Here is a 21,011-nt window from a genome sequence, read left to right on the forward strand (position 1 = left end):
TGTTTTGTGATCTAATTCTCCCACCCCAAGCTAGATTCAGTGCTCTTCCTTGGTATCCTTATGACATTCTGGAAAAGTTAATAAAGGGGTTTGCCTATTTGGTGTTAAACCTGGCCCAGTGTGCTGTGGGGCTTCCGGCTACCCCAATCACATGGTGTTGTAATGAACTCTCTTATCTGTCTCCCTGGATAAAAGACGGAGCTCATCATCTCACTGTGTACATCTAGCAACCAGAGGTCTGGCAGCTAGAAGGTTCTCAATCAATGCTTGTTGGATGACTGAACTAACTCCATAAACATAAGTTATGATATGTTAAAAAAATATATACCTTACTACGGTCATCTTTACAAATCAGATAAATCAAAGGGTAATTATTGGCATAACATAGGCTCTTCATTTTACAAGAGGATTCCTGCCTCCTGGATTTTAAAAATGTCAACTTCCTCTATTGAACTTGAAATAACATCTGCCATACGTACAATTTCATGGACACATACCTTTCGTAGATGATAAGATCCATTTATACAAGCATTTAGTCCTCCATTTTTTCTCTTTTGGAAATACAGGATGCCAAACACAGTTTCTGATGCTGCTATCTACATTGTAAGCACCCAATATATACCTTGTAACCCTTTAAGAGCCAGATCCCAGGTTAGCTGCTTTGCTTTCAGTCCCTGCTGTCCGGAAATGCAGTTGCCATGTACGCGAGGAGGGGCCCCCAATGGTTACATGTATGGGACCCTGTCTCTGGCCAGAGTAGATTAGTTTAAGAATGAATACTTGGCCCAAGCCAGGCCAGTCAATATCTTTCCCGGAATTTAAAAAAAATTTTACGATTAAAGAACATGCAAATTAATCCCTTTCTAGTAGTGGGAGCTGCCAGATGTAAAACCAGATATAAGACTTGAGAGGTACTGGTGGTCGTGTTCCCTGCCATGTGCAGAAACTTCTATGGAGTCCGTCGGAACCAAAGATAAAGAGCCACCATGGAGAAAGAACCAGAGAAATGACAAGAGTGCTGTTGATGACAGAAAATACTGGGGATGACGAGAGTCTGGGTTATGTTCAATAACTGGTCCCCAGTTCTGAGGTAGGCTCGGCTCTACCTCTACCCTCCCCATAGTTTGGTTGTGGGAGACATTCCACTCCCTTCTCGTAGATTCCCGTAAGCTGCCTCCGGTTGGACCCCGGTCACTTGTCAGCAAAGGAATCCTGATGGTATGAGTTGATAAACGAAAATGGATTCCGCTCCATCTTCTCCCCACTAACCCTTTTCACTGGTTCAACCAGGTGGTTTGGCATAATGAAGGCATGGACTAATTTACATGAGGTTCCTATTTGGAGAGAGAAGGAAGGTATTCATCCTGAAATAAACATCGAGCAAAAGTAAGTTTCAAGTCATACATGCCAACACAAACCCGGAGCACTCAGCAATCACAGTGTCACTGTGCAAGGAACGTATCCCCTGCCCTTCCGAAGACTCCCATGAATTAACTGCGGGTCTGGAACCTTGGCGGGAGTGACCAAGACCCAGAAACTGCAAAGGCTTCCTTTCTCAGAGTTCTCCTTCTGGATCCCTCAATAAGGCAAGAGGCAGGTGAGAAAAGTGACTTTTCCTAATGGAGTCAACAAAAACAATGGCAACGTGACATTCCTTCAGCCAGAGTTCGAGCACATATTGGAATTCCTACAAGTCTGGACACACAGGCTCCCTGCTGGCACCAGCTCTGTTAAGACCAGCTCTACAGCTTGCTGGAGTACCCCACTCGAGGGGCTGCTCTTTGAGGCTACAATGGCGAACCACAAAAATTCGCACAGACTTGCTGCCTTCTAAGAACCCAATGGCGTGACGGGGCTGGTGCCCACCCCCTCATGCTTACGCGGGTGACAGAAGGAAGCTGGGATATGGAGTCATAGTGGCCTGGCCACCACTTTCCTTTCTGTGACAGCACTGCCTCCAAGGGGCACAGACATTAGAGACCCAGTGCTCCAAGGGTGGCTTATACCTTGGTGCTCTGACTGCCCCTGGCTCGCAGTCTTCCTTCCCAGCTGCCCCGTTCCTCGGCAGACACATGACTCTGGGGTGTGGCTGAGCTCTTGTCCTTCGGTGCTCCCCCATGTTTCCGGCTGTGTTTGTCTCTGGCTTGCTGCCCAGGAGTGCTGTCCCTTTGGACAGAGCTCTCTTTGGTCTGACTGGTCCCCTTCTGGGCGGAAGCCTGCAGCGGGGAGTCCAAAACAGTCTCTCTCTTTGGAAATCTTCCCCTTTTATGAGCCTCTTCTTTTCTCCTCGGATGTAGCCTAGAAGCAGAATCTTCTGGTCTGGACTCCGTAGAGGAACTTTCACTCTGGAGAGGTCTCCTGGGCAGGGGCTGACCCTCCTGAGTTGGTGGACCACCACTGAGGGCCGCTTTAGTCTCTTGAGATAATCCTCCAGAATTCCTTCTTTTCGAGGATGGTCCTTTTTTGGACACAGTTCCCTTCTGAACCAGGTCATTTGTGGGGAGGCTGGCACCGGCCTTTTTTCTGGAAGAATGTTCCTTTTCCCGCTTCTCTTCTGGTAACTGGGGATCCTTAGGCAATGGTTCAGCATGGGTTGGCTCAGGGATTTCTGGTGCATGGACTTTTCTCCTCTGGTTCGCCTGAGGACTCTGAGGTGGGCTGGGATTAGGATGGTCGGGAACCTTACTCTGGGATTCTGGCTGCAAGGCTGTCTGATGGCTTCTAGGTGGTGCCTTTTTCAGATGCCCTGGCCCTTTAGTTGTCTCTCTTTGGACAGGGAGTTTTTTTTTCCTAGCTCCTATCTGCTGCACTGGCTCTTGGTTTTGGGGTAAGGCCCGTACATCTGAAATCTTGCTGGAGGAGTGGCCTGCTTTTGGAGCTTGCCTTTCCTTTGCAGGCCTTGAATCATGGTGAGGCCCTGTGTTCTGAGGCAGCCGCTGTTCAGAGAAGGGAGGGGGAATTTGTGGGAGCCTAACGACCTGAGCCTCCTCTTCCTGGGGCAGATCGGGGGCAGGCTGTGGCATGTGCTCCTGGATGGGGGGGCTGATAAGAGGGAGCTTCACCTCCCTGACCTTTTCTTCTTGGACTTGCTGAGGACTATGGTCCAGATGGGGGCTCGGATTTTGTGGTGGTTTGGAATGGGGAGGGCTGATGGGAGGAAGTTTACTGGTGTCTCCTTCCTGAGCTAGTGGAGGCCTGGGGGAGGAAGTCACTGTTTGATCTGAGGCTGTTCCTAAAGCTTCCTCCCTGCTGGGTGACAGGAGTTTGGGTGTGGGCCTCCGGCTCTGGAGTGGAGCAAGGACCTGAGGCTGGGGCAGCCTGGTGGGAGCCAGGCGGCTTCTGGGAAGCAAAGTCATTGGGTCATTCCTGTCCTGGGTCTGTTTGATAGCTGCTGAATCCTGAGGTTGTGGCAATTCTGGGTAAGGAGTGCTAACCCGAACCAATTCTGCTTTGGGGATTTCCTCTTCTAGAAGTTGTTGGGAATCTTCTGGAGATGGTCCCGGTGTTTTGGCCCCATTAGGATGGGGTGGGTCTCTTGGAGGCTCATAATGGGTACTGTTGGGTGGCAGATCAGAGGACTTGGTTTCCTCATCCTGGGTTCTCTGGGGGCTGAGGGATGTTGGGCCAGATCCCTGGGGAGCCTCAGATGGGGGAGGGCCAGTAGAGGTTACCCTGGCCTCCCCTGATTCCTCATCCTGGTCTGGCTGAGGGCTACGAGCTGGAGCTGGGTCAGGGTGCTGAGAAGGCTCCCAGGAAGGAACAATGGAAGGCTGCCCTATTTTATCCGCTTTTGCCTCAGATGTCTGGGACTCATTTTCGGGGAGATCTGTCGTTATTATTTTTGAAGAAAGATCTGATTCTTGAACATCCCCTTCCTTCTGGTTTGGGGATAAGTCTTGGGCCTGCTGGGAAGTAGCAGGTGCTGAGGAGCTGGGCTGTGGAGGAGGCTGAGCACTGACATGGCGACTGGGAGAACGTTCTTCTTGATGGGCTGCTCCCTCCTGGGTCAGCTCTTGGTTCTGGGAGGAGGCTAGGTTCTGATGTTCAGGGACCTGTGCATGAGTCTGTATTCCAGAGAGATGCTCTGTTATCTGGCCATCTGCTTGCAGTTTCGCCAAGCGCCTTGGCGATGGGACCAGATGCGCTGGCACCCCAGAGGGGGTCTTCTTGCTAGAGAGAGCTCCTGCTTTAATATAAGAAGAAGTTAGCTAAAAACACCTTAACATGTACCATGCAACTAAGTAACTTTAGAAATAGAAAAAAAAATCGTTTGTTTCCTTTCCTGATGCACAAAGACCTTTGAAAAGAATAAAATTACACATAGAGAAGAACTGTAACTGTTCCTTCCCCTTGGGGAGACTAGATGCCTAGAATTCTCTCATTCAGTAGAATGTAGAAAATCGTAGTCAATGGAAACCATCAACTTCAGCAAATAAACATAAAGAGACTTATTCACAGAACCAAAATTTACATCCGGGTGAGAGAGTGACAGCAACACTTTTTAGGTGAATGAAATTTAAAATGTCCACAGCTTAGAGAGGTCAGTGCTGCTTTTGATGGCAGAAACTGGAGGGTGGATGTCTAAGCCAGGGGTAGTCCTGCTTGTTTAATGGCAGTCCCCTTCAAGAAACTGGGAGCTCTCTGAGGAATAATCAGCCCACCAAGGGAAGGGAAGGCAAGGCAAGGCATGGGAAATTCAACAGGCACTCAATAAGTCAGTAGGGGGGGTGCCTGGGTGGCTCAGTGGGTTAAAGCCTCTGCCTTCGGCTCAGGTCATGATCCCAGGATCCTGGGATCGAGCCTCGCATCAGGCTCTCTGCTCAGCAGTGAGCCTGCTTCCTCCCTCTCTCTGTCTGCCTCTCTGCCTACTTGTGATCTCTGTCTGTCAAATAAATGAATAAAATCTTTAAAAAAAAAATAAGTCAGTAGGGAATGGAAGGAAGCAAAAAATGGATTCCATGGAAGCATGAGGTGCCATGGCTCACAGGAGCTGCTCCTGATATTCCCCCCACCCCCCATTCCCGCTACCCCCAGGGCTACTCTTTTCCCTCAGAGTCTACTCCAGGTTTCAGCAATGGCTCTCAGAGGCTACTAGCCCATTAACATTGCAGACGGGGACACTTCCTTCGATCACCATGGGAGCAAGTTCTCCGTGTGATTCTGGTCTCATGGACCAACCAGGGACTCGATCAGCGCGGCAGGCACTTGTTTCTAAGAGAAGCCCATACATATTCTGGTGGCCCACAGAACATCTTAACCTGGCCCTAAGGACATGGCTCTGAAATGCTGTAGTCAGGGGTGGCACACCAGTGTGGAACAGCCTTGAAGAAACTAGTCTCGGCCCACTTTGAGGGAAACCTGATGCTCAGAGACTGCAAACCAAGTCAGACCTCCAAGATGACCCCACGGTGATCCATCCCCAGAAGCAAACCAGGCTCCTGGCCACGGTCCATTCTCCTCCACAGAGGAAGATGGGCGTGGACTACTCTGGGTCCTCCCTGAACCTCCTCGTCTGGAGAGGTAGCCTGTGCCTCCAGTTGAACCAGACGTCTCCAGGGAGGGGTTGGGGAAGAGTGGGGACAAGGAAAATCTTTCCACTTGGTGGCATTTCTGAGGGGATGGCTCTGCTCATCATTCCTATCTCCCTAGTTCATGCCAGTAATAGACTGAACACAAATTTAGTCAAGAAACAAGCCTAAATTAAAATATAAGAACAGTAAAAATGTCTAGAAGAGGCAAATTCATAGAGACAGAAAGTAGATTAGAGGTTACCAGGGACTAAAAGGAGAGTTATTGCTTAATGGGAATAGAGTTTCTGGGTGGGAGGGATGAAAACTTTTGGAAAGAGGTAGTAGGGATGGTTATACAGCACTGTGAATGTAGTTAATGCCATTAAGTTGTATTAAAATGGCTAAAATGGCTAATTTTATGTGTTTTTTTTTTTAATCTCACACACAAAGAAATTTTAAAAAATAGAAAGGCATAAGAACAGTAAAACCCAATGCTGGAAGCTCTTTCTCTTGGTAAACCCCTGGTTTCCTAGAATCAGACACACAAGGATTTTTTCCCCCCACTTTTAGAATTTGACAATTCACATCATTTGGCAAATGAAGCCCTGCCCCTTATCAGAGATAAAGACACCATGTGGGACCTAGTAAATTGCTCAATTTCCCCATTTGACTCATCATCACCATCATTTTCCTCTCTCACTAGTCAGATCTAAATAATGATTTGCAAATATAATTTTATTTTATGATTTCTATAGCAGGAACTCAGGGTGGTAGTTGGATCAGCTTTTTAAAAGCTTTATTGGGAGCACCAGAGAGTATTCCAGAAATAGGCTGTAGAGAGACACAGGGAAGGTAAAGACATCCCTTACACTGAGTTGTGAATAAAGTGAGTTTTTTATTTCATAAAAACTGTACTGTTTCCTCAGGATTTTTTTGGTCATCATGCTTTAGAAATGAATATTACCTCGCACTGCTATAAGGGAAAAAAAATAAGATCATCCGTACCATGGTTGATAAATATTTTTAATTAATGGCATTAATTATAATGGTATGTCTCAGTATTTTGAGGTTTTATAATCACTTTGTACCTAATGTTACTATTTTGTATGTGCATTTAATGGAAATTCAATTAGTCTCTCCTCTGGTAAAGGTTTGCATTTCTGGGTCCAGGCTGATGTGGTTGCTATGCTGATAGACTTCAGGCTTATTTTTATGAGTAGAAATTTAAAATTGCATTCTCAGTTACAAATTAGCAACATGAAATTACTGAAGATAAGGCTATGTATTATTACTTCAAATATCTAGGAATAGTTCTCAATTGGCATTGGTACAAGATTCCTGCTTCCATGAAAACAAAGCTATTGGCCACCAGATTTCGGTTTGTACTGAAGCCTAACTTATAGGCAGTCTAAACTAAGGGGGAAAACCTCAGCAAATTCCAGAATGTTCCATAATATTATATGTAGTTGGCTTTGTTGTTTAGAAATGGCAGCTCAAAGTGATTTCTCTGATCAAATTAATGATTACTGGTGAAATCTGGAATATGAAACTAAGGCTTCTAATTTCCAGTTCAAATTTCTAATTGGTCTTTCATAGAACCTTAAATATTTTTTATTTCAACTTCTTACTTTTGACGGCCCAATTAAATATTAAAAAGATTCCAACTATGCTGAAATTACTGATCTTTTCTTTCTAGGGGTCTCATTTATACTTACATAGGTAATGTAACTCTTTACGTAAACATACATGAACTACAGAACTTAAAATCAGAGTGGAAGCAAAAATGCAAAAGCCAGCCAGTCCTGGGGCAGTGACCCTGCTGAGGCTCTGGTCCCTTTTCGGGGAGTCATGACGCTCATTTTGAGGTGGTTATGGTTGGGCCCTGCTCGCCTGCGGTGAACCCCTGTACATGGGGGTCTGCCCTCCTTGGCATTTACTTCACGCCCTCAAACTCCAAGAGGCCCCTGGCTCTACTCTTGAGCCACTAGAGATCCTTTTAAAGCTTTATTAGTAAGGACCATGCTCATTAGAATTTTTAAATACTCACTTGAATCACATCTGGCCTCCACAAAGTCACTTTATGTGCAAGTTTATCCTGAAACCATCGACTGAAGACAGTAACGTCCTCCACAGATGGACTATTTAAATAAAATGAGGTGGTCTGGCTTCTTAAGAAAACACTAACCCTGCCAGGAAAACGGGGGTCTATGCAGGCCAGTGAATTGATGCATTAATTATAAACCTTCCCTCTACTTTTAAAAGCAGAGGCTCTATGAGTCAATAACCGAATGACCCAGTTTCTGTTATGCAGTGTGTCTGAGAGGGAGAACCTTTTAACAAATTCTATAATTCATACTTTCCATGAAATCAGACAGGCCGAACCTAATCAGTCCAAATAAATGAAGTTTCATTTTACCCTTTAAAATGGGAGTCTGTTTTCCTATGCACACATTATCTGGTCTATTAATTCACCAAATGGTAACTGCACCGAATCGTCAGCGTCCTGGTGGTCGCAGAATGTGGAATGATGGAGAATACGGAATGATGGGAGAGCTGGACCCCCACTGACTGAGATCTAGCTCAAACGCTATAGCTCACAGGTGCCCTCTGTGCTGCGGACTGACAAACACGCTTCTCTCCTTTTCTCAGAACTGGTCAGGCTCGGGGGACGGACTCACGCTCATCTAAATCCACAAGGGGCTGATTTAAAAGCCAGAACACCAACTGATTCATTTACAGTGGGAGCCTGGCCTGGCTCAGGGATCAGGGCAGGGTGTTCTAACGTAGGAGAGCGCCCCCAGTGGAACAGCTCCACCCGGGGGACCAAATTAAAGATGAGAAGTTGCCAGGTTAGCAAAGACTGAAAGCAAAGAGAGGCAGATTTCCTCAGGAGAGACTTCCATCCAGCTCTCAAAGCCTCAGGAGATATGCCATGTCCCCTGCCCAGCATGGCTTTCTAAAAAACCAATGGGAGTTTATCCGTGTGGATAAACACATGGGCGTCCCCATTGAATGTCCCCCCTTCAAAGACTGGGCACAGTCCTCCAGTCCTCCATGAAGCCTGTCTGCACATAGGGCACACTTTCTTTCGCTCCTCTGTAGGCGGGAAGTCCTACCCTGGTCACCTGTCTTCTAGAAGAAACACACGGAAGGACACCCTCTGCTACTTGTTGGTTGCGAACCGGTGTCACATTGACCTCATTCCAGAGGTCCCTGACCTGAAAAAAGTGTGTAAAATTGCTAAAGGGCACCGCCAGTCCGAACTCTGGCAAAATCACGGCCTGGCCTGCCCCGACCCGGCCAGTGAAGTCCTACTGGGCCAAGAGTCATGGAGGCCAAAGCACACGAACACACAGCAAGTCAGGGTCTCGCATCAACGTTTTACAAGATGTGATATGTGAGAGCAGTTCAGCCCACTGGATGGGGACCTTCTTTTTCTTCATTCGGGTGGCAAAAACTACACAGAACACAGTCTGTCGTCCCCACCATTTTTAAGTGTTCAGTTCGGTAGTGTTACGTATATTCACGTCGTTCTGCAACCAAGCCCATGAGCTCGTTTCATCTTGTAATAGTGAAACTCTGTAGTTGTTAATCAACAACACTCCATTCCTCCCCCTCCCCCAGCCTCTGGCAGTCATCCCATTTTTCTGTCCTGATGGATTCGACTAGTCTAGGTACCTCATAAATGTGGCATCAGACTGTATTTGTGTTTTTGGGACTGGCTTACTTCACTTAGCGAATACATCCTCCTTGTGGCGTGTGTCAGACAGAAGCCCCTTCCTTTTTAGGGGTGAATAACATTCCACGGTGTTTATCAACCACATTTGGCTGATTCATTCGTCTGTTGATGAACAGTTGGGTTGCTTCCTCCTCTCAGCTACTGTGAATAATGCGGCAGTTCACTGGGGTACAAGTACCTGGGTGAGTCCCTGCTTTCAGTTCTTCTGGGTAAATATCCTGAGGTGGAATTGCTATATCATATGGTGATTCTATTTCTAATTTTTGAGGAATAACTACACTGTTTTCCATCGGAGCTATACCATTTTACTTTCCCAATCTCTCAACATCCTTGCCAAAGCTAATTTTCTGTCTTTTTTTCATAGTCAGCCATCTGAGTGGGGATGAGGTGGATTGGGGAGAACCTTCTAAATACATCTCAAAATATTCATGTGCAAAAATTCTAAGTTAAGGCTTTAGAATTCCTGGATTCCGAAGAGAGACACTGCTCTACAGCCCATGCTGTTTGCTGCACATGTTCCATGAGGCACTAACTCTCCCTCAATGGAGAGCATCAACTCCATCTAGCACGATAGTCAAGTGAAGTTCTGAACAGCAAAGCAGCTTGCCCAAGGGAGCTGGAGGGCCACAACCAGGCTCATACCCTCTGACTGTGCTCTTCCACTATCCTCTCTAGTACCAGACACTTGGATGACTGTGGCAATGCAAAGAAAAGGAGAAAAAAATCTATTGGCCGAAAACAACACTAAACACAAACTTGCCGAGCAGAATGCCACCTCAGCTCCCTCAGGGAGCCAAACTTCTGGAAGGCTGAGCTCTGAACCAGGAGGCTGGCCCTTATTTACCATAAACCACCAAGGAGGCACTGTCCCTGAAGGACAGCCCTGTGAGTGCCACTATGGCCACCCAGACCAGGAGAGGGACAGGTGCAGGGGGCTGATTCATGTAGCTCACTTGTGAAGACAATCACACGGGAGGAAGGAGAGGGATGAAAGAGTTAGAACCAGCTTGAGCCTGGTGGACGAGAACCCACATCGCAACTCAGACTGGTTTTTCTGGCACAAAAAGGGAGAGCGTAGTACCTGCAGTGGGAGCCAAATTCTTGGATGTTTCCTCAGACAACCCAAGGTATTCTCTGATGAGGCAACTCAGCTTTTGGTAGGCAACTTCCAGATCATCTACAGTAAATGAGAGAAGGTACTTTAAGGCAACAGAATCATACCAAACTACAGCCAATTTGCATCTGATGGTGGTAATGATTTTCTAGGCTACATCTAAGTTACGACTATTGTGGTAGGCAGAATTTTGAGACCCTCAAGACACTTCACCCTCATATAACTGCCTTCCTTCAGTGTGGGCAGAACCCGTGAACGTGAGGGGGTGTTACTCCTGTGATTATGTCACGTTAAATGGCAAAAGGGAGTTTTGCAAACGTAACGAAGGTTACTCATCAGTTGAGTTTGGGCTAGTCAGAAGGGAGACTCTCCAGGTGGGCCTACACAGGATCACATGAGCCCCATAAAGGAAGAGTGTTTTCTGGTCGAAGAGGAAAGCAGAGACTTGAAGCATGAGGAGAACGTGATGTCACCAGCTTGAAGACAGAAGCGCCACCCGCACACGACCTGGGAGCAGCCTCTAGGACGTAGGGCAACCCCTCGCAGAGAGCTAACAAAAGAAGCAGACACCCAGTTCTACAACCACAAGAAACTTCGTCAGCCAACAGTTAAGACATACGTTACGGCAGATTTTCCCCCAGTGACATTACACTTCAAAACTAAAACTTCACTGAAAGTTACTGACCTGCATTGATGATCGCATCAAAATATCCTGGAAATTTCTGATTGGTTTTAATATAAAGGTCCACTCTGGACACAGCAAATTCAATCTCTACACGACTGAATAATCCTTTTCTCCGCAAATATCCCTCATATTTTTCCTTGTCCATGGGCACCACCAGGATATATCGAGGCTCAAAATAGGAAAATTTCAAACTTCTTACACCCTATTTGTTCAAAGAAAAGGTAATAAATTAGAAACAGACACATAATTTAGAAATTACGTTGGCGACATCTGACAACACAGGTGTAGTAAGTAGTCTTGTATTACAAGATTTGGATAATTAGCTATTATTTTCCTGTAATTATCTCAAAGTTGGATTACTTTCCTTTGTTTGTCAAATACTGTTATTGGAAATAAAAGAACTACCTGGCCATCCTCTAATTAATTACTCTAATAAACAGGATGGTTAAAAAAGAAAATTGCTAGAGACCCCTGGGTGGCTAGGTCAGTTAGGTGTCCAACTCTCGATTTAGGCTCAGGTCATGATCTCAGGATCATGAGATTGAGCCCACTGTTGGGTTCCACACTGGGCATGGGGCCTGCTTGAGATTCTCTCTCCCTTTCTCTCCACTCCCATTCTCTTAAAAAAAAAAAAAGGAAATTGCTAGATACAAACAGATACATTCACAGTAGTGCTGTATCTTTAATACTGAAAAGTAATTTCTCTTTTTCTTTTTTCAGATTTTATTTTTAAGGAATCTCTATACCTAATGTGGGGCTTGAATTTTTTTTTAAATCTTTTATTTATTTGACAGAGAGAAATCACAACTAGGCAGAGAGGCAGGCAGAGAGAGAGGAGGAAGGGAGGCTCCCTGCGGTGCAGAGCGCCCACGCAATCCCAGGACCCTGGGATCAGGACCTGAGCGGAAGGTAGAGGCTTTAACCCACTGAGCCACCCAGGTGCCCCAGGGCTTGAATTTATAACCCAGAGATCAAGAGTCACATGCTCTACTTAATCAGCCAGGTGCCCCACTGAGAAGTAATTTCAAATCTACATTTCAAAGAACATTCTCTGCAGCTTCAGGACCTAAAGATCTTACCAGAGGAAAAAGGCTCCTCTGTTACCCCATTGTCATCTCCTTGGGACTGGCCCTATTCCTAAACCAGCAACCTGGTTGGCTGGTTCCTGCTACATGTCACAGCTTCTACCCAGACCAAGGGACAACCAAGCTGCCAGGAGCTCACACCGAGAAACAGGGCTGGGTGGTGGTCTGTGGATCTGGAGGGCTGGGTGGTGACAGCCCGCAGCTCCCCAGCTACTGCAGAGCGCGAGCCAATCCCACAATTGCTCCCTGGCCACAAATTTCCTCATCCCTGAAATGCAAGAGTCCTTCCAAACGAGTTCTAAAGCCCCTTCCACCTTGATCCCATCATCAGCAGTTGAGCTCAATGTTCAAAATCTTTGTTTTAAACATGGGGGGATGAAATATGGGATCTTTTACAAAATAATTTCTAAAACTGTCAATGACAGTAGTTTGGAAAAAGGCTTTCACTGGGGAGAACCAGGGACACCAGACCTGGTTTACAGAGTCAACCTCTTGGAAATGAGTAGGAGAGAGTTCTCAGGGAGGAAAAAGAAGACGGGAGCCAGCACTCTGAGAACCAGTGAACCAGAAGAAGGTAAGCACAGGAAGCTGGAGAGTTTCTGCCTTGTCCGAGGAAGATATTTTTGGTGATTAGCATAGAAACCCAGAAAATCTCCTTAGAGATGCAAATGCAGTCAATTGCAGAAAGAGGAGAATTGTGGGATTTTGAAGTTAGAAAAATTAAGGAGCTGGAAGAAACAGGCCCAGTTTCACTGCAGTGAGGCAACACACCCATCCGAGGAGCCAAAAAGGAAATCAGAGTCTCCTGTTCTGCCCAATTACAAAGAAAACAAGTTTTAAAAGAAGTTTCAGAGTCGATAGAAACAGAGTATCTGGCAGCCCAGATTTTGTTTTCTGTAAGTTTGATCTAACAGAATCATTTTCCTGACTTTTTTTTCTGACTACAAAACTTACACCGCTCAGTGAAGTTAGCTTCCAGAAACGATCAAGTGTTCTTAAACACATCGCATACTTAATAAAGCCATACATTGTTAAAACAATTAAATATGGGGCGCCTGGGTGACTCAGTGGGTTAAAGCCTCTGCCTTCAGCTCAGGTCATGATCCCAGGGTTCTGGGATGGAGCCTCCCGTCAGGCTCTCTGCTCAGCAGGGAGCCTGCTTCCTTCCTCTCTCTCTGTCTGCCTCTCTGCCTACTTGTGATCCGTCTGCCAAATAAATAAAAAAACTTAAAAAAAACCACAATTAAATAGGATAGTCATGGTTTTACTCTGGATCTGGACTGGATCCATATTCTAATTACATATTAAAAATATGTAATATTCTGCATATCCTAATTACAGAAGATCACTGGGGAAGATGGCATATGGGGGCAGAGAGGGAAATCTCCTGAAATCTGCAAGTCTGAATTGCTCCAAGCTGGAATGGACTGCAACCTGCGAGCAGCGGGAGTCTGACAGCACAGCCCACGGGTCTCCCACGAAGAATCGGAGAACAAGGGCGGCTGCACAGAGCGGCCAGGCAGGTCCCGAGGGGACAGTGTACCAGCTCCACAGCCAGTGAGGAGGACCTTTACCTGGATATCACTTCATATAAACAGAGACCACATGCCCTAAACAAGGGAATGAGGAAGTTAACACAGAAAGTGAATTGTGGGGTGGCTCAGTTGGTTAAGCAACTGCCTTCAGCTCAGGTCATGATACTGGATACTGGAGTCCTGGGATCGAGTCCCACATCGGGCTCCCTGCCCAGCAGGAAGTCTGCTTCTCCTGCTGACCTCTCTCCTCTCATGCGCTCTCTTTCATGGTCTCTCTCTACCTCTCAAATAAATAAATAAATATTAAAATATTAAAAATATTAAAAAAAAAGAAAGTGAATCGTGAGTAGCACTTCTATTCCTAGTATATGTGCAATCCATGTCTTCTGTCATAACTCTGGTTATAATTGTGCATGTCTGGCCACCCCCTGTGCCTCGCAGGGTGCTAGGTGCTACCCCTCCCTCAACCGCAAATATATATATATAGATCGACAGACTCACATAAACACACACACGCATTTAAAATAAATTGACTGAATGAAAAGACACTTACTTCTATTTCCATGTGAATACAGCTTGCCAAACCGTCTCTTGCGATACCTTCTATGGTGTCCCTATTTAATCCGTAACTGTGATTACCATAATTAAATGTCAGAATGAATTTCCCCTGAAATTTGAGAAGCACAGAGGTTTTTCATATAACAGCTGCCATAATGAAACTGAATATAAATAAAACTATCTGATATCTTACTTTTATATGTTTCCATAAAGCTTACAAATAGAAGGCTGACGATGGGTTTATGGAACTTAATATCAAAATGTGGTAGAGAAATTTATTCAGAATTCTTGGCTGGCAAAAAAAAATGAGTTTTTGGAGATCCCGTAATCTGATGAAACACGTAAGGAGAGTGAAGGCACTGAGGAGAGTGAAGCTGCCAGTAGGACAGAGCATTTTGCTTATTTACCTGTTTCCTTGCCAAACGTGCACCATAAACTGTCATTACTGAGAAAGCAAAACCGATGGCCTGCTCTTTGCCTCAGCCATGTTGGCTACACTGGTAGACTAGGTACCCCAGAAAAAGCTCCCATTCTTGAAAGCCTTGCATTCCCAGATAAGCCTGAAGGCCATGAATTACAGGGACATCTAAAAACCTTGCATCCTGAGATAAGCCATGAAAAACAGGCCCAATTCTGTTTTTCCTTATAAAACACAGCTTTTTATTGACACTGTCCCAAATGTTTTTCAACAGAATTGCTGTGTGACCTAGAGTCATTCGAGGTTTAAATACTGCCTTCCATCTAATTTCTGGAAGCCCAGTTGTTCCCAAAGCTGTACTCCCTTGCAAAACAGTCCAAGTTAAAGCATGCCTCTCGAAATTGACCATTTCTTTGACACTGTTAATGTTTATTAAGCTACTAGGTCTCATCTAAACTGGAAAGCTGATGACAAAAGAAGGAATAAAAATATGGATGATCTTGGCAACTATGGCTCCTCACACACGGGATTTTAAAAGAAATGAAATGAAAGCTTGCAAGGCTGAACCCTGTCAATTGAATTGAATCCCATCGGATGGCAGCATCATTAAGAAAAGTAGTCGTTAGGAATACTTTATGCTACCTTTGCCCCCTGGACTGACATGTTCTGGAGATTTGGGGACGGGGGACAGGCCATCTGTCGGGGTGGTGGTGCATGGCACGGGTGTTGGAAGTCCATGAGACACAGAATACCTGTTGTGGTGGGGTGGGTCTCTAGTGAATGTGTCTGCTAGCAGTGATGAAGACAATCCACACACTTCGTAATCCAAAGGACTTTATATCATGCATTTTAAAAGTTAAAAACTCAACAACAAATATCCTAATATTTTGTCTTCAATGTCAAGCCTTCTTTGTTCTTTTTTTTTTTTTAAGATTTTGTTTATTTATTTGACAGACAGAGATCACAAGTAGGCAGAGAGAGAGGAAGGAAGCAGGCTCCCTGCTGAGCAGAGAGCCCGACACGGGGCTCAATCCCAGGACCCTGGGATCATGACCTGAGCCGAAGGCAGAGGCTTTAACCCACTGAGCCACCCAGGCGCCCCACCTTCTTTGTTCTTTGAAGCAAATAGTACGACATCTTATATATATATATACATATATCATATGTACGTAATATGATACATATATACATTGCATCTATATAGATAGACAAGATCCCTATCTGAATCTCCCATCAGGTATACACTCTATCTTGCTTAACGTGACTCACCCTGTTTTCAAAATGCGGGGGATTTTTTTTGGTTTTTTTGGAGGTAGGGTAGAGAGAGAGAGGGAACCTTAAGCAGGCTCCATATCCAATGTGGAGCCTGACATGGGCCTCGATCTCACACCCCAGAGATCATGTCCTAAGCTAAAATCAAGAGTTGGACACTTAACCAACTGAGCCACCCAGGTGCCCCTCAAAATGTACTTTTGAATCACATTTCAGATAAATACTGTGCATTTGTTCACTTGTGTGTACAAGGGCCGCCCTCTGTGGAGTGCAAAAATATTCTCTGGGAGAATGAAGAGTTGGGAGGAATCTGGCATTGTACTTTAGTACATAAAACAGGCTTTGTTATACTTCTTTTAAAAGAATTTACAATAAGTGTCCTCCAGCTCCTGGCTGGTGATAGTCCTTTCACATCTTCCTGCTGGAGGGTTTCTTTCTTTTTTTTTTTTTTTAAGATTTATTTATTTATTTGACAGACAGAGAACACAAGCAGGCAGAGAGGCAGGCAGAGAGAGAGGAAGGGAAGCAGGCTCCCCGCTGAGCAGAGAGCCCAACGTGGGGCTTGATCCCAGGACCCTGGGATCATGCCCTGAGTGGAAGGCAGAGGCTTTAACCCACTGAGCCACCCAGGAGCCCCTGGAGGGTTTCTTAGTAAACAACAATAATCCTATTTCAGAAGCCTCCAGGTCTATGATCTTACTTCCACAAGAGAGAAAGAATATCTTCAGGGGCGTGACTGCACGTATGTCCTTAAAAATGGACCGTGTGTCTGGGGCACGTGGGTGGCTCAGTTGGTTAAGCGACTGCCTTCAGCTCAGGTCATGATCCTGGAGTCCCAGGATCGAGTCCCACATCAGGCTCCAGCTCCACGAGTCCGCTTCACCCTCTGACCTTCTCCCCTCTCATGCTCTCTCTCTGTCTCTCTCTCAAATAAATAAATAAAATCTTTTTTAAAAATTAAAAAAAAAAAAAGGATTGTGTGTCTGTAGGCATGCAGTGGGGTGACGATCCACATGTAGGTGATGAGGGAATGGAGGAGAGGGTGCCTCCACAGGAGGCATCAGGGGCCTGGGTATGCCAGGGTAGTCTGCCAAGGCAGGGCAGCAGGCCGGCTGGGTGGGGGTTCCGGGGAGCGGGGGTGTGTATACAGGAGGCGGAGTGTGTCGGTATGACTGGAGAAGCTGACAATGTGTCATGAGTTACAACCTCTCATGGTTTGCCTCTTCGTGAAACAGTCTTGAGCTCGCTTTAAGGAAAAGGAGCTCAGAAGCAAAATTCCAGTTGAAGAAAATGACATTATACTGAAGTAATACACGTTAGCAGAAGCAGTAAAAACAAGCACTACTCACACAGACAAGGATTTTGTAGAGGGAGTCAAACACTGAAACCAAATATGGAGTGTAAGTACAGCGACTTCTTAGACCAGGAATTAAACCAGACTTAGTTACTACCGATCCAGTAAGATATGGAATGTCAGGGGAGCATATGGCGTACTGAGAACAGACGAACTGAACCAAGGGAAAAAAATGCCTCAGACTCTTAACAAGAGAAATTAACATGAATTTCAGGAACTAGCTCTTTTTCAACCCAAAGAGTCCTAAAGGAATCCTTCTTACTAATATCAAGATAATGCTTCTTATCGCTATTAAGGCTTTTAGAAATATAAAAATCCCAAAGTACTCTTGATACATTCAAATGAACTACCAAAATACAGCCCTAGGAGAGAAGATTATACTGAATCTCAAAGATGTTCTTTTGACAAGGTTAGAGGGGAGACGGCCTAAAGATTATAGGACTATCTCACTTTCGTTTCTCTGTGAATGCAAGAGAAAACATGCACTATGTATAAAGTTGGGCATTCAAAATCAAACTCGTAGAAACTGCAGATCTCAGACTTAATTCTACCACAGTTATGCACACTGATGTGTAACATGGAAGCTTAAGGCTATATATATGTCCAGGACAGGCCAACTGAATAAGACACTCCATGATGAAATGATGTTTAGGGCTGCAACAGTTAGAAAGGACCACTGATGGGGCACCTGGGTTGCTCAGTTGGTTGAGTGTCCAATTCCTGGTTTCAGCTCAGGTCATAAACTCAGGGTCCTGAGATCGAGCCCCACATCAGGCTCTGCACTCAGTGTGAAGTCTGCTTGTCCCTCTCCCTCTGCTCTTTCTCATAAATAAATAAAATCTTAAATTAAAAAAAAGAAGAAAGCACCGTGACAGCAAACAGGAGGGGTCTCTGGACAGCACACTCCAATAGCAAGAGAGGCTCAACTCACATCACACATCAGATCGGGTCTGTGACAACTGCCTATGTTGAATAAAGTCTGATTAAGAACAGTGGCACGTGGGGCGCCTGGATGGCTCAGTGGGTTAAGCCTCTGCCTTCGGCTCAGGTCATGGTCTCCAGGTCCTGGGATCAAGTCCCATATCGGGCTCTCTGCTCAGTGGGGAGCCTGCCTTCCCCTCTCTCTCTGTCTGCCTCTGCCTACTTGTGATCTCTGTCATATGAATAAATAAAATCTTAAAAAACAAAACAGCAGGACATGATAAGCATGGATCACAAGCACTTTACATAGAGGTCTTATTTCCATTTTCTTAAAATGTCTACTCATTGAGCTTCACTGAAAATTTACAATACTCTCTCCAAGATCCTAAAATAAAGCTGCATGTCAACAAGGATGTACACACGGTTTAAGGAAAAAACAACCTAAAAAGAACACTTCTCTCATAACAAACACAAGATTTTTCTCTTTGTTATCACTAGTTCCTAATATTCCTACCAGAGGAAGAGTATTTCTTGTGTAATACAAACAGAGGAGAAGTTCTTACCATATTTAGCATTTCATCAAAAACTTCCTGAGAGATAAAATGGTAATCCACTCGATCCCCTTCTCCAAAGTAAGGCGGTCTTGTGGTGTGGCAGGCCCTGAAAGCACAGTAGATAACTGGTCGGCTTCCAGCAGCTTGAGATTGAAAATAGAAAAGGTTTGAGTAAAAGTAGGTTTTAAAAGTTGAAATTGATCCATGAATCATGAGTTGTGAGGTAACGTAGTTCTGGAAACACTGTGGTTTCAAAGTGCTAGACCACATTCAGCTGCTCCACTCCTCCAGGGCTCATACAAACTTGGGATCGTCCACACCGAGTACAGACGCGCTGGTATTGGTCACCTCCTCACACACGACTGCTTCCGCTCATTTCATGTCTATTTCCACCCAAGAGTCTTCGTGTCCTCTCTGCTCTGTGGGCATTTCCCCGGGCCCCTCCTACTCCCTCACCTGGCTAGCCCACCTGTCTTCCAGGACTCAAGTTAAGTGCCCTGCTCCCCTCCCGTCCCCCACCCCCAACCCACAAGCCTTTCTTGCCCCACCCTGTGGCTGATTATGCTGCTCTCCACGTGCTCAGAGTCTCAGTGCCTGCCACCCATCTCCACCCAGTTCCTTGCCCAGGACCCCACCTCCTCAGCTCCGCCAACACCAGGTACAAGCCTCCCATGGGAAGCCCTGGGTAGAGCTCTCAGCTCAACCAGAGAGGCCCTTGCTGACCACTGTGACAGCATCCCCTCCCCGTCCCCACACCCTCCCACTTACTCCCTGTCACTGGAACTGTCTTCCTTTATCCACATATCTGGTTCTTCCCTGTCTTCCCCAGCAGAACATACAACTCAGGAGGACAGGACTTTATCTTGTTCATCTTTCTTGCTACTGCATTCCCCACAACCCACCTCTGTGCAAGCAGTCACTAGTTATCTGTAACATGAACGAGTAAAGGGACACCTGGGTGGCTCAGTCGGTTAAGCCGCTGCCTTCTGCTCGGGTCATGATCCCAGGATCCTGGGATCGAGTCTTGCATTGAGCTCCTTGCTCAACGAGGAGCCTGCTTCTTTCTCTGCCTCTGCCTGCCACTCTGCCTGCTTGTGCGTGCTCTCTCTTTCTCCCTCTCTGACAAATAAATAAATGAGTAAAATCTTTTAAAACACGAGTGAGTAAATGACACCTGTGAGGTGGATAACGGGCATGACCAACTCCACTTGGTGGAGGACAATAAAGACAACTAGTCTAAGGCCACAGAGCAGAGCAGCGTCAGTCCCAGAAATAGACAATGGGGTCCCAACTAGCCCATGACTCTCGATTTCATACCCCATTTCCTAGTGTTGAGTTCTGGGACTACAGTGCAAACTGATCTTTTGTATTATCCTGTGGTTTTCAAGGAGCAGATGAGACTAGCTAGACGCTTGACATGGTATTTCAGGTCTTCCTCACAAGAAGCCATGAGGCGAGTGTTGCTGTTCCCATTTCACAGATGATAAAATTGAGGCAAAGCAGTTAGGTGACTAAGCAGCAGTGCCAGGATGACCCCACATCAATTCCTCTTACTATCAGTTACGCAGCATCGTAACCTCAAAAGCTTCTCTGTTACAGGGCCCAATTTTTATCATTTATACCACTGGTTCCCCTTCCATTACCATCAAGAACTAACTGGACTAGTAAATGTTAAAGTCTTAACATTCTACTTAAATTATAGACCCAGGAAGGAGAGTATATTCCAAGAAGACACTGTCAAACACTATGGTATTTGTTTTGTGGTGTGACTACTCTGGCATTCCTTCACACACCTTGGCAGGGCCCTGGGACCTCTGTCTAGTGGTGTCCTTGACAGGTGGAAAAGCTCAGTGACGGGGCACCCCGCACTGCACACCCTTCACACAGCCTTACGCGCGATATTGGATTTACATTTTCCAACAAAGGAACTGAGCGGCAGGAATTTTTTTCAGAATTTCTAAAAGGAAGACAAAGCCAAGAAGTAATTTGAAGCTTCTAGGCAGGTAAATAAAGAGAAGGCTTCAGAGAGGAGGAGGATGCGGATGACAGAGCCTGTATGCACTGCAGAACCTTCTATTACGATCGACCTAAGACGACTTGTGCGTTTTTGAATCCTGTCATCTAATTTTCACATGCAGAAATGTTCACTGTGGAGTAGGTTGCCCAAATGCGAACATCTTAAAAAGGAAATGCTGCAGAGTGAGAGGAGTGTTTCACTAAACTTAGAAAAAAATGATGCCAAATTTTAGACAGAAATCTGCCTGGG

At 45.6% G+C, this 21,011-nt stretch overlaps 1 protein-coding gene across 1 annotated transcript in view; it reads right to left on the reverse strand.

Moving 5' to 3' along the window:
* Positions 1-2,000: 2,000 nt before the first annotated feature.
* Positions 2,001-21,011, reverse strand: part of LRGUK (leucine rich repeats and guanylate kinase domain containing) — a 68,994-nt gene continuing 49,983 nt past the window's right edge. Inside the window, exons 12-16 of the mRNA XM_046020246.1 lie at positions 18,755-18,851; positions 14,222-14,335; positions 11,049-11,250; positions 10,331-10,426; positions 2,001-4,183 (exon numbers count right to left, since the gene is read on the reverse strand). Coding sequence (XP_045876202.1) covers positions 2,001-4,183; positions 10,331-10,426; positions 11,049-11,250; positions 14,222-14,335; positions 18,755-18,851 — 2,692 coding nt within the window. The remainder of the gene's footprint in view (positions 4,184-10,330; positions 10,427-11,048; positions 11,251-14,221; positions 14,336-18,754; positions 18,852-21,011) is intronic.

The sequence above is a fragment of the Meles meles genome, chromosome 10, assembly GCF_922984935.1.
Source record: "Meles meles chromosome 10, mMelMel3.1 paternal haplotype, whole genome shotgun sequence".
Classification (NCBI taxonomy): Eukaryota; Metazoa; Chordata; class Mammalia; order Carnivora; family Mustelidae; genus Meles; species Meles meles.